The 13,242-nt window shown below is 45.6% G+C and overlaps 1 protein-coding gene across 1 annotated transcript in view; it reads right to left on the bottom strand.

The window, feature by feature from the left end:
• Positions 1–7,418, bottom strand: part of AQP3 (aquaporin 3 (Gill blood group)) — a gene marked incomplete in the record, with an annotated part of 28,957 nt that extends 21,539 nt beyond the window's left edge. The window contains 1 exon segment of the mRNA XM_087715250.1: positions 7,182–7,418. Coding sequence (XP_087571376.1) covers positions 7,182–7,289 — 108 coding nt within the window.
• Positions 7,419–13,242: the final 5,824 nt, after the last annotated feature.

The raw sequence follows: 13,242 nt of genomic DNA, 5'->3' as shown, positions 1-13,242 counted from the left end.
TCTTTTCCTTTCTTTTCCTTTCTTTTCCTTTCTTTTCCTTTCTTTTCCTTTCTTTTTCTTTCTTTTTCTTTCTTTTCCTTTCTTTTCCTTTCTTTTCCTTTCTTTTTCTTTCTTTCAAACTTTCAAACTGTCTTTCCCTGACCTCTAAAATTTACACTTCAGTTTTTGAATTTTCTTTCTTTCTTTCTTTCTTTCTTTCTTTCTTAATACAATACAATACAATAGCAGTGTTGGAAGGGACCTTGGAGGTCTTCTAGTCCAACCCCCTGCCTAGGCAGGAAACCCTATACTGTTCCAGACAAATGGCTATCCAACCTCTTCTTAAAGACTTCCAGTGTTGGGGCATTCACAACTTCTGGAGGCAACTTCTGTTCCACTGATTAATTGTTCTGTCAGGAAATTCCTCCTCAGTTCTAAGTTGCTTCTCTCCTGGATTAGTTTCCACCCATTGCTTCTTGTTCTGCCCTCAGGTGCCTTGGAGAATAGTTTGACTGCCTCTTCTTTGTGACATCCCCTGAGATATTGAAAGACTGCTATCGTGTCTCCCCCTAGTCCTTCTTTCTATTAAACTAGACATATCCAGTTCCTGCAACCGTTCTTTGTATGTTTTCGCCTCCAGTCCCCTAATCCTCTTTGTTGCTCTTCTCTGCACTCTTTCTAGAGTCTCCACATCATTTTTACATCGTGGTGACCAAAACTGGATGCCGTATTCCAAGTGTGGCCTTACTAAGGCCTTATAAAGTGGTATTAACCCTTCAGGTGATCTTGATTCTCTCCCTCTGTTGATGCAGCCTAGAACTGTGTTGGCTTTTTTGGCAGCTGCTGCACACGGCTGGTTCCTATTTCAATGGTTGTCCACTAGGACTCCAAGATCCCTCTCACAGTTACTACTGTTGAGCAAGGTACCACCTATACTGTACCTGTGCATTTTGTTTTTCTTGCCTAAATGTAAAACCTTACTCTTTTCACCACTGAATTTCATTTTATTAGATAGGGCCCAATGTTCAAGTTTGTCAAGATCCTTCTGTATCTTTAGCCTATCTTCTAAAGTGTTGTCTTTCTTTCCCCAACCCTCCAAAATTTACACTTCAGTTTTTGAACTTTCTCTTTCTTTCTTTTTCTTTCTTTCTTTCTTTCTTTCTTTCATTCTTTCTTTCTTTCTTTCTTTTTTTCTTTCTTTCTTTCTTTCTTTCTTTCTTTCTTTAGAACTTTATTTCCCCATTTCATTGCTTGAAATGGTTCGAAATCATCAGAAAATGTGGCAATTTGATGGAGCTGGTTTTTTTAATCAATGCTTCACCCAGTTCAACGCACACTTTTAGCTTTGTAGAAACTCACACGTAGAGAAAGGAAGTGATCAGGCACGTACGTGCTATTGGTTTTACTAATAGGAGAGCAGCTGTCTGGAAAATAATAGGCATTATCTACTCTGGGACCAGATTTTATGCTGAAAATTCTCATTTCAGGTCTTAGGGTTAAGTGGGATTCAAATTTATTTATGACTTTATTTGGGGCGTGCTTAGAGCAGTGTTTCTCAACCTTGGCAACTTGAAGATGTCCGGACTTCAACTCCCAGAATTCCCCAGCCAGCGAATGCTGGCTGGGGAATTCTGGGAGTTGAAGTCCGGACATCTTCAAGTTGCCAAGGTTGAGAAACACTGGCTTAGAGCTCTCTGTCTGCAATTATTTTCTTGCAAACGTTTCATGAGCCAATTATACTATATTGTGCCATGCAACTACGTTTATTATACAATAATAGTAATGCTTATTTACGAATAGTTGTTATATAATAATTATACAATATTTGAAGGGCTGCTACAAAGACTGAAGGAGTCAAACTATTTTCCAAAGCCCCGAAAGGCAAGATGAGAAACAATGGATGGAAAGTAATCCAGGGGAGAAGCGAACCTGGAACAAAGGAGAAATTTCCTGAGAGTGAGAACAATTAATCCGTGGAACAGCTTGCCACCAGAAGTTGTGGGTGCTCCCCTCACTGGAGGTTTTTAAGAAGAGGTTGGACAGCCATTTGTCTGCGATGGTAGAGGGTCTCCTGCTTGAGCAGGGGGTTGGACTAGAAGACCTCCAAGGTCCCTTTGCTCTCTGTTCTTGGTTGCTTACCATCTCAGTAAAGAACAGCCAAATCAAGGAATTACCAAGAACATTCACACCAACACTGATGAGGGAAGCCACTAGTGTATAAACAGAGAGCAACACACCCAGCTCTTCCAGCATTGATGAAGTTGCCTAGTTGGGTAATGAAACATCTGCAAGAAAAGAACCAAGCTCTGCAAACCCCACTCCCTTCTAGCACTGATGATGTTACCTAGTTGGGTCATGAAACATTGGTGAGAAAACCACCAAGCTCAGAGAGCACCCAGGACCCCCCAGTCCTCTCTTTCCCCCCTCCTCCTCTTCCTCCCCCTCCTCCTCTTCCCCCTCTCCCTTCTAGCATTGATGATGTTCCCTAGTTGGGTTATGAAACGTCTGCAAGAAAACCACCAAGCTCAGAGAGCATCCAGGACCCCCCCCCCAGTCCTCTCCTCCCTCTCCTCCTCCCCCTCTTCCTCCCCTGCCTCCTCTTTCTCCCCCTCCTCCTCTTCCCCCTCTCCCTTCTAGCACTGATGATGTTACCTAGTTGGGTCATGAAACATTGGTGAGAAAACCACCAAGCTCAGAGAGCACCAAGGACCCCACAGTTCTCCTCTTCCTCCTCAACCACCACCACCACTCCTCCTCCTGCTCCTCATCATCCTCATCCTCCCCTTCTCTGCAAACCCCACTCCCTTCTAGCATTGACGATGTTACCAACTTGGGTTATGAAATGTCTGCAAGAAAACCAACTTGGAAAGCTTCAAGGACCCCACAGTTTGCCTCCTCCTCCTCCTCCTCCTCCTCCTCTTCCTCCTCCTCCCCTTCTCCGCAAACCCCACTCCTTTCTAGCCCTGATGATGTCCCCCTGTTGGGTCACGAAACATCTGCAAGCCAACCCCCCAGCTGAGAGAGAGAGAGAGAGAGAGAGGGAGGGAGGGAGGGAGGGAGGGAGGGAGGGAGGGAGAGAGAGAGAGAGAGAGAGAGAGAGAGAGAGAGAGAGAGAGAGAGAGAGAGAGAGAGAGAGAGAGAGAGAGAGAGAGAGACGACCAAGGGTCCCACACCTACAAATCTTCCCGTAGATTTATTTACAAGATTTACACAGCCGCCCATCTTATCGCAGACTCTGGGCGGCTCCCAATAGAATCGAGAATGATAACGGGCTTCAGCTCCATTAATTTGCAGGAATGGCTCTGCGCAAGGGACTAGTGGGTAGATGAAAGAAGCAATGCATGAACGGCGTGGGCATATCGGTGCACACGGGCATGGTTTGCCCCGATCGCAACAACGCCCTGCTATTTCCTTGCTGCAGCTGTTTTCAGCTTTTTTTGCAAACATTTTTGCAGTGCCTTGAATCGAGGAGGGGGGAGACCTCCCCACCTCCTTCTTCCAATGGAGTTAGGGAGCTGGGATCCCAAACCCTGGGGAAAAGCCACTCCGATTGTTGTGGGTGTGTGTAAATATTGCTGCGCCTCCCTCCGAGGTTCTTAGGAAAGTTTACTTAAAGTAGGGAAAAAAAGACTCAGCCTTCCTTCGCCACCCAACTCACGGCCCAGGGAGGGATTAAAAATACTCAGAGGTTCCCAGATCCCAGAGAACGCTGCTCTCTTCCCACCAAAGGTGGTTCTCCTGTTTTTCTACTACTTGCATTTTTTTAACCTGCTTTCGAACTGCTAGGTTGGCAGAAGCTGGGACAAGTCACGGGAGCGCCCTCCGTTATGCGGGTGCTAGGGATTCGAACCGCCGAACTGCCGACCTTTTTGATCGACGAAGCTCAGCCTCTTAGCCACTGAGCCACCGCATCCAAAGTGAACCAATCTGCGTCCCAATCGGGAGGCTCGCCCTAATTGCCCCTAAGCAACGGTTCAGTTACAATCCAGAGTAAGAGAAATAGGGCTGAGGTGGTGAAATACGTGGCACAGGTTTGCCAACCGAAGACAAATGTTTGGGGAACGCATGGCATGGTGGCACCAAGGTGATTGCTCTCAACCGAAACTTCAACCAAAGGAACCCCGGTTTATTCATGGGAATTAGCTTGCTAAGTTAGCCGGATTCCTCTTTCTTCCCTTCCCTTCCTTTCTCTCTCCTTTCTTCTCTTCCTCTCTCTTCCTTCCTCTTTCTTTCTTTCCTTCCTTCCTTCCCCTCTCTCTCTCTCTTTCCTGTCCCTTCCCTTTTGCTCCCTCTCTTCCCTTCCTTCCCTTGCTCTCTTCTTCCTTCTCTTCATTTCCCTTCTCTCTTTCTCCTTCCTTCCCTTCCTCTCTCTTTCTTCTCCTTTCTCTTTCCTTTCTCTCTCTTCTTCCTTCCCTTTCGCTTTCTCTCCTCCCTTCCAAACCTTCTCTCTTATTCCTTCCCTTCATTTCCCGTCTTCTCTTTTTCTCCTTCCTTCCCTTCCTCTCTTTCTTTCCTCTCCTTTCCCTTTCCTTTCTCTCTCTCTTCTTCTTCTCTTCCCTTTCACTCTCTCTCCTCCCTTCCCTTGCTCTCCTGCCTCCCCTTGTTCTCTCTCCCCTTCCTTCTCTTCATTTCCCTTCTTTTCTCTCTCTTTCTCCTTCCCTTCCTCTCTTTCTTCTCCTTTCTCTTTCCTTTCTCTCTCTTCTTCCTTCCCTTTCGCTTTCTCTCCTCCCTTCCAAACCTTCTCTTATTCCTTCCCTTCATTTCCCGTCTTCTCTTTCTCTCCTTCCCTTCCTCTCTTTCTTTCCTCTCCTTTCCCTTCCCTTTCTCTCTCTCTTCTTCTTCTTCTCTTCCCTTTCACTCTCTCTCCTCCCTTCCCTTGCTCTCCTGCCTCCCCTTGTTCTCTCTCCCCTTCCTTCCCTTCATTTCCCTTCTTCTTTCTCTCCTTTCTTCCTCTCTTTCCTCTCCTTTCCCTTTCGTTTGTCTCTCTCTCTTCTTCCTTCCCTTCCCTTTCACTCTCTCTCCTCCTTTCTCTTGCTCTCTCCCCCTTCCTTCCATTCATTTCCCTCCTTCTCTCTCTTTCTTCTTCCTTCCCTTCTTCTCTCCCTTCCCTTTCTCTCTCTCTCTTTCCTTCCCGTCTCTCCACCCTTTCCTCCCTCCCTCCTTTCCTTTCTCAAGCTTTGCCACTATAATATGTGTGGACTTCAACACCCAGACGTCCAAAGGGAACTTCAACTCGATTCCCAAATCCACACATCTTAAGTGGCCAAGGTTGAGAACCATTGAGTTGCGAAGAGCATTGTCAGCACCAACAACCCTGTGAGGTAGGTTGGGTTGTGAGTGTGTGTGTGTGTATGTGTGTGTGTGTCTGGGCCAAAGTCACCCACCCAACATGGCGAAAGTCATGGCTAAGACGGGTCATGGCAAGAGCCGAGGTGGCGCAGTGGTCGAATGCAGCACTGCAGGCTACTTCAGCTGACTGCAGTTCTGCAATTCGGCTGTTCAAATCTCACCGGCTCAAGGTTGACGCAGCCTTCCATCCTTCCGAGGTGGGTGAAATGAGGACCCGGATTGTTGTTGGGGGCAATATGCTGACTCTGTAAACCGCTTAGAGAGGGCTGAAAGCCCTATGAAGCGGTATATAAGTCTAACTGCTATTGCTATTGCTATTGTCTTGAACTCACAAAACCTGTGGACTTCAACCCCACACCATAGCTGGCTGGGGAATTCTGAGAACTGAAGTCCAATTGTCTTAAAGTTGGCAAGGTTAGATTCCCCTTGCCTAAATATTAGCTAATGCGGAGCAAACCCCGAAGCAATTCTCGAAGAAGCTGGAAAGACTCTTTTCCAGAAATTCAACTTCGGTTTCTTTTTGATTTTGACCCCCAATGTGCAAACTTTCCAATTAGACAGAACTCTTCAACAGTGGTTTAGCTGAGCTCTGTGAAACCCCAAAATACTCAGTTTTAGAAATGATTTTCTATTCTTCCTCTCTTCTTGGAAGCAAATCCGTACTGGGCACAACTACTGAGAAAACCATTCACACAACAGTCTTGACACTCGTCCTTAAGCAAGCCCGTTTCCTAGGTTAGAACAGTATTTCCACCCCAAGTTAACCAAAGAGGTTGGACGTCACTAGGATAGATATTCAGCCAGAGTAAAAACAAACCAAGATTAACATTAACCAAGATTCTTGCCTCGTGTGAACAGAGCAAGTAGATCTTTGGTGAATTATTCCAGGGTGCTTGTGCTATATGCCATCAGGGCATTTCATTGTGCTAAAGAGGGTAAAGCTTTCCTCTTCCTCCTCTCTTTCCCATTCCCCTCTTTCTCCTCCTTCTCCTTCTTCTCTGCCTTTCTCCTTCTTCCTTCTCTTTCCCCTCCCATTCTTCTCCTCTTTCTCTTCTCTTTTTCTTCTCCTTCAATATCGCCCTCCTTTCTCCCCTTCTCTTTCTCCCCTCCTTCTCCTTCTCCTCCTCCTTTCTCTCTCATTTTTCTCTTTCTCTTCTTATTCTCCTCCTCCTCCATCACTACCACCCTCATTTCTTCTTCTCGCCTTCTTCTTCTCCTTCTCCTTTCCCTCCCATTCTTCTCTTCTTTCTCCTCCTCTCTTCCTCCTTCTCCTCTTCATCCTCCACTGCAAATCCTCATTTCTCCTTCTCTTTTCTTCCTCGCCTTCTTGTTTTTCTTTCTTTCCCTTTTTCTTCTCTTTCTCCCCCTCTCCTCTTCATTCTTCTCCTCCTCCTCATTCTCCACTGCTATCATCATTTCTCCTCCTTCTCCTCCTACTTTTCCCTCCTTTTCTTCTCCTCCTTTTCTCTTCTTTTTCTTCTCTTCCTCCTTTTCTCTTTTTTCTCCTCCTCCTCCTCCCCCTTTTCTCACCTTTTCTCTCCTTTTCTCCTCCTTTTCTCTTCCTTTTCTTCTCTTCCTTCTCCTCCTTTTCTCCTTTTCCCCTCCTTTTCCCCTTCCTCCTTTTCTCTTCTTTTTCTCCTCCTCCTCCTCCTTTTCTCCTTTTTCTCCTCCTTCTCCTCCCCCTTTTCTCTTCTTTTCTCCTTCTTGTTCTCTTCCTCCTCCTCCTCTCTCCTTTTTCTCCTTCTCGCTTCTCTTCTTCTCTTCTCCTCCTTCTCTCTCCTTTTTCTCCTTCTCGCTTCCCTTCCTCCTTCTCCTCCCTCCTTCCCCATCCCAGTCCCCGTCCATTTACGTACCACCAAGATGAGGGTGCCCAGGCATTCTGCCAGGGCCTGCCGGACCAACTTATTCCTGATCTGCAGCCTCCGTCCAAGGGCCGTCAGCATTTCCTTCTGCCTCCCCATGGCGCCTGGAGCTCACGATACAGGTGTGGAAGAAGCCTGGAAGATGCCTGGCTCTGAACTTGCTAGCCAAAGCTCTCTCGGAGGGCTGATGCTCAGAATCCAAACCTTCCCCAGCTTATAAGCAGGTGGGGAGAACCTGGATCCGCCCCGTTTCCTCCTCTGCCCTGTGGCTGCCTCTAGTGCACACCCATGCCCAGACACACCCACTGCACAGCCTTGCACAGAGTGTGTGGTTTTCTCCCTTCCTTTTCTCCCCTTCTTGTCAGCAACGTCATACACACACGCACACACAGACTGAAGTCACACTGGTTCAAGCAGGGTGTTTGGCCTTTTGCCAAATTTAATCCCCAACCTTCCCAGGGTGGTTGAGGATCTCAAACCCAGGATAAAACCAGGATCGTCTAGGGATAAACCCAACCTTCCTTAACAGGAATCAGGATCACGTCAAGTGCGGGCGGGGGAATCAGGTTTGGATATATATTAAGGTAGCAACGTAATGTATATTATTATTAGAATTATATAGGTTGAAACATAGTTTGTAAGTTAGATAAATGGAATTTGAATAAGGGCATTATTAAATATGTATAAAGATGTGGTTAACAGTGAAAAGGTGGATGAAGTAATTTGAGATTAGGCAAGGAAGGAACCTATTTCAATGGAAACAAGAGTATTAAGAGCAGAATCATAAGGATTGAAGGGTTGGGAAAATATTATGTAAAATATATGACTAACAAGGAATATACATTAAATGCCTGAAAGGCCATGATTGATGTTAGAAGTGTATGTTGAAATAGTGAATAATGAAAAATGGAAGAATGATAGAATGATAGGGGAAGGAGAGAAAAAAATAAAATAAAGGTAGAAATAAGAGGGGGGAAACAGTAAAAACATGGGAGAACTATGAGAAGGTTTAGAATTGAACGATGAAAGTAGAAGATATGTGTTAGTAAAACTAAAAATGAAATGTAATTATTAGGAATAATACTGTTACGTTTGTTAGTATTGATGTGTATGACACCCAGGAATCAAACCATTCACCCAATGAGATGTATAAGAATAATAAAACTTTATTTTTTAATATTGGTATTAATGAGTGGTTTTTTTTTAATAATGCCACTCTGACTTTGGAGAGATGTTAAACAGTAGGAGAGGTGGAAGGGACCTTGGAGGTCATCTGGTCCAACTCCCTGCTCACGCAGGAGACCTGCACTAGGGATTCGAACCGCCAAACTGCCGACCTTTCCGATTGACAAGCTCAGTGTCTGACTGAACCACCAGGCCAGGCAGATGTGAAGCTTCGGTGAAGCTTTTCCCAGGCAATTCCTCAGCACCGGAACAAGAAATATTTTGGGAGACAGCTCAGAGTTTATCCGTGGGATTCATTCTCCCTGGAGGTTGGCAAGGCAATCCTAGGTTGCATCAACAGAGGGAGAGAATCAGGATCACGTGAAGTGTTGATACAACTTTATAAGGCCTTGGTGAGGCCACACTTGGAATACGGCATCCAGTTTTGGTCGCCACGATGTAGAAAAGGTGTGGAGACTCCAGGAAGAATGCAGAGAAGAGTAACAAAGAGGATTAGGAGACTGGAGACCAAAACATATGAGGAACCGTTGCTGGAATTTAATTTAACAGTTGCTGGAATTTAATTTATGAAATGAATTATGAAATGGGACATGGTGGCTCAGTGGCTAAGACACTGAGCTTGTCAATCAGAAAGGTCAGCAGTGCGGCAGTTCGAATCCCTAGCGCCGCGTAACGGAGTGAGCTCCCATGATTTATCCCAGCTTCTGCCAACCTAGCAGTTCAAAAGCAGGTAAAAAATGCAAGTAGAAAAACAGGGACCACCTTTGATGGGAAGGGAACAGCGTCCCATGCGGCTTCGGCTTTGAGTCATGCCAGCCACAGGACCAAGGAGGCGTCTTAGGCTTTGAAAGGGAGATGAGCAGCGCCCACTAGAGTCGGGGACGACTATCACAGATGTGTATGGGGAACCTTCACCTTCTCAATCTTTGCAGCTTGGAGATGTGTGAACCTCACAGCTGGCTGGTAAATTCGGGGAGTTAATTCCAGTCCTGAAAAAAGGAGATAAAAAATGATTTAGCCCAAGACCGTCACAACTCCAGCTTACAACTATTCGTTTAATGACCGTTCAAAATTACAACGGCCCTGGAAAAAGTGACTTACGACCTGTTTTCACGCTTACGACCATCGCACCATCCCCATGGTCCCGTGGTCAAAATTCAGACAATTGGCTAATGGTTTCATACTTATGACAGCTGCAGTGTCCCCGGGGTCACGTGATTCCCTTTTGCGACCTTCTGATGAAGGGGAAGCCGATTCACTTAATAATCAGGTTACTAACGGCAATGATTCACTTAACAACGGCGGCAAGAAAAGTCATTAACTGAGGCAAAACTCACTCGACAGCGGCCTCGCTTGGCAGTTTATTTTACTATTTCTCACGGAGTAAAAAAAAAGAAGGCAGCATTTGTGGGTCAAATTCATAGAAAAACACCCATAACTTTAGCCATGATAATAACTGCCCCCATGTAATCGAATTTTATTCATCATTTTTTATTGTGTGTTGCATTGTGCATTTTATTGTGCGTTTTAAGCCGATTCACTGCATTGTGGGTTCATACTTACTCAACAATGCAGATGTTGGGGTCAATTGTGGTCATACATCAAAGATGACCTCTTATGCCAAATCCAGACGATGCAAATCTGAATCAAAACCCCAAAGAGAAGCGAATTGGGATGAACGACCATCCTAGTGTTGAACATGTCAAGATGTGCGCCACGCTGGCCTCTGTCGTCCGCGGGAAGTCCCCGTTAATATCTGGAGCTTATTAATATCTCCAGCCCCAATTCTCTCAAACTGCCAGCACACACCATTCTGTGCAAAATCAGGGCAGCCTTGTGTGGTGTGGTTTGGCTGCAGTGCTGAGATATCCCATGTGCGACATATCTTACACCGAAACACGGAAGTATTAGACCTGCAGTTGAAGTAGGTCCTTATGTGGAGAAGAACTTCCAATCTGAGAGACCGCCTCCTGCCAATAACCTCCCTGCGTCCCATCAGATCGCATAGAGCGGGCCTCCTCCGTATTCCATCCACCAGTCAGTGCCGACTGGCGACTACCCGGAGGAGAGCCTTCTCTGTTGCTGCTCCGACGCTATGGAACAATCTCCCCGTGGAGATCCGTACCCTGACCACAGTCCAGGCCTTCTGCACAGCCCTCAAGACCTGGCTAGCCCGTCAGGCCTGGGGATAAATTTTCTTGCCCCTCCCGAATGCTGAGTGAATGTTGTGTTTTAGCACTTTTTGTTATTTCACTTTTCTTTTTGTCGTATTTTGTCTTTCACTCCCCTCCCCTCATTATTGTAAGCCGCCCTGAGTCCCCTCAGGGAAAAGGGCGGCCTATAAATGTTAAATAAAAAAAAAAAAATCTGGTGGCTATCATCCTATTATTTGTATTTGTATTTATTTGTCTTGTATGCCGCCCACTCCCGAAGGACTCCGGGCGGCTCACAATAGACAAGGGAAGGGGGAAAACTGGACGAAGACAAGACTTTAAAAACAAAAACCGCAACATTCACAATTTCCGTGGGCCTGGATGTAACTTATTTCGGGCCTTAGGTGTCTCGTGTCACGCTGCATGTACCGTGAGGGCCTTCCGGCACTTGACACACCTCCACTGCTTCCAGTTAAATAGGAGGCAACTGTGTGCGGCAGCAGCCAAACGCTAACGCTATCTTAAATTGTGTTAACAGTGGGATACAATCAAGATCAAGGGAGGTACCAATGCCGCTCTATAAAGCCTTAGTAAGGCCACACCTAGAGCACTGCGTCCAGTTTTGGTCAACACACTATAAAAAAAGATGTGGAGACTCTAGAAAGAGCACAGAGAAGAGCAACAAAAATGATTAGGGGACTGGAAGCTAAAACAAATGAAGAACGGTTGCAGGAACTGGGTATGTCTAGTTTAATGAAAAGAAGGACTAAGGGAGATGTGATAGCAGTCTTCCGATCTCTCATGGGTTGCCACAGGGAGGAGGGGGGGTCAAGCTATTCTCCAAAGCACCCGGAGGTCAGACAAGGAATAATGGATGGAAACTGATCAAGGAGAGATTCAACGTAGAAATAAGGAGAAATTTTTCAACAGTGAGAACAATCAACCAATGGAACAAAAGCTGCCTTCAGAAGTTGTGGGAGCTTCAATACTGGAGGTTTTCAAGAAAAGACTAGACTGCCATCTGTCAGAAATGGTGTAGGGTCTCCTGCTGGGCGGGGGGGGGGTTGGACTAGATGACCTACAAAGTCCCTTCCAACTCTGTTAATCTGTTAATTTCTGACTGGCCCATAATTCTGTAAACCAAGGGTGTTCAATCTTGGCCACTGTAAGACTTGTGGATTTCAGCTCCCAGAATTCTCCTATCTATCTATCTATCTATCTATCTATCTATCTATCTATCTATCTATCTATCTATCTATCTATCTATCTATCTATCTCTAATCTATATCTATCTATCTATCTATCTATCTCTATCTATCTATCTATCTCTATCTATCTATCTATCTATCTATCTATCTATCTATCTCTATCTATCTATCTATCTATCTATCTATCTCTATCTATCTATCTATCTATCTATCTATCTATCTATCTCTATCTATCTATCTATCTATCTATCCATCTATTCTCTTGCTGACTGGGGAATTGTGGGAGTTGAAGTCCATGGGTCTAAAGTGACCAAGGTTGGACACTCCTACTGTAAACCAATTGTATCTTTTGGAGGACATAATTTGGGGAGCATTGGTAGACATCACAGAAGTCAATACGGCAACCGGTTTCCACCAGATTTCACGATGCACATTAAAAAGGAAGCACATTTGGACTGCCTGGCCGCAGCCGACATCTTGACCTCCCCTGTGGACATCGCAAATTTCCTACCACATTACTCATTGGCTAAGACACGGACGGCATCATTTGAGAGTAGAAGTAAAAACTTCACCCATGAATCTAAGACGGGGGTGGGGGGGACTACATGTTGCATCAGCATTTTTAGGAGGCAGTCTTGAAGGAACTCTTCCATTTAGGTCTGACTCAACCCCAGCTGAACATCCGTGGGCCTAGACCCATTCAACTCTAGCTCAAATTAGAGCGTGACACAACACAAGGTGTTGTGCAGGAAAACCACCACATCGTGAGTCACCGGCTCAAGGGCCCCTGAAGTTGTGGAGTTGTGCAAGTTTTGCTGAGCTTCTATCGTCCGTGCGTGACTCACGGGGGCTGCTCCTATAGCTGCCTCCGTACCGTCAGATCTGCAATAATGCAAGACATCCCGATCAAAGGAACCGGCTAGTGCCGGTTGGAAGAGATTTGGGGTGATCTCAACCCTGGCCAGAAGGGATGAAGCAGAAACGGCCATTCCAAAGCGATTTGGAGCCAAGGTGGAGCAGTGGTTAAATGCAGCACTGCAGGCTACTTCAGCTGACTGCTAGTTTGGCAGTTCAGCGGTTCAAATCTCACCGGCTCAGGGTTGACTCAGCCTTCCATCCTTCTGAGGTGGGTAAAATGAGGACCTGGATTGCTGGGGGCAATATGATGACTCTGTAAACTGCTTAGAGAAGGCTGAAAGCCCTATGAAGCAGTATATAAGTCTAACAAAGAAGATTTATTTGAAAGCGACTCCGAGGGAAAGTCAATTTGCCTCTTTCCTGCTGACCGCACAGCAGCTGCAGAATCTTAAAATTCGAAACCTTTTAAAGTTAAACCAAACTTGGTTGAAGAAGACACAGTCCCTGGGTTCACACGTCTCCCTAAGCCTTAAGTGAACTCCAGTTTTAAGAAAGTGATCTTAACACTATCATTGTGGGTTTTTTTAAGCATATTTGGGGCCCATTCATCCAAGCTAGAATTTTTCATTTCTTCCAAAACTGTAAAAA

The sequence above is a fragment of the Thamnophis sirtalis genome, unplaced genomic scaffold, assembly GCF_051295495.1.
Source record: "Thamnophis sirtalis isolate CommonGarterSnake01/CBP01778 unplaced genomic scaffold, rThaSir2_p1.2 scaffold_5, whole genome shotgun sequence".
Taxonomy (NCBI): domain Eukaryota; kingdom Metazoa; phylum Chordata; class Lepidosauria; order Squamata; family Natricidae; genus Thamnophis; species Thamnophis sirtalis.
This window is presented reverse-complemented; position numbering and strand designations above follow the sequence as displayed.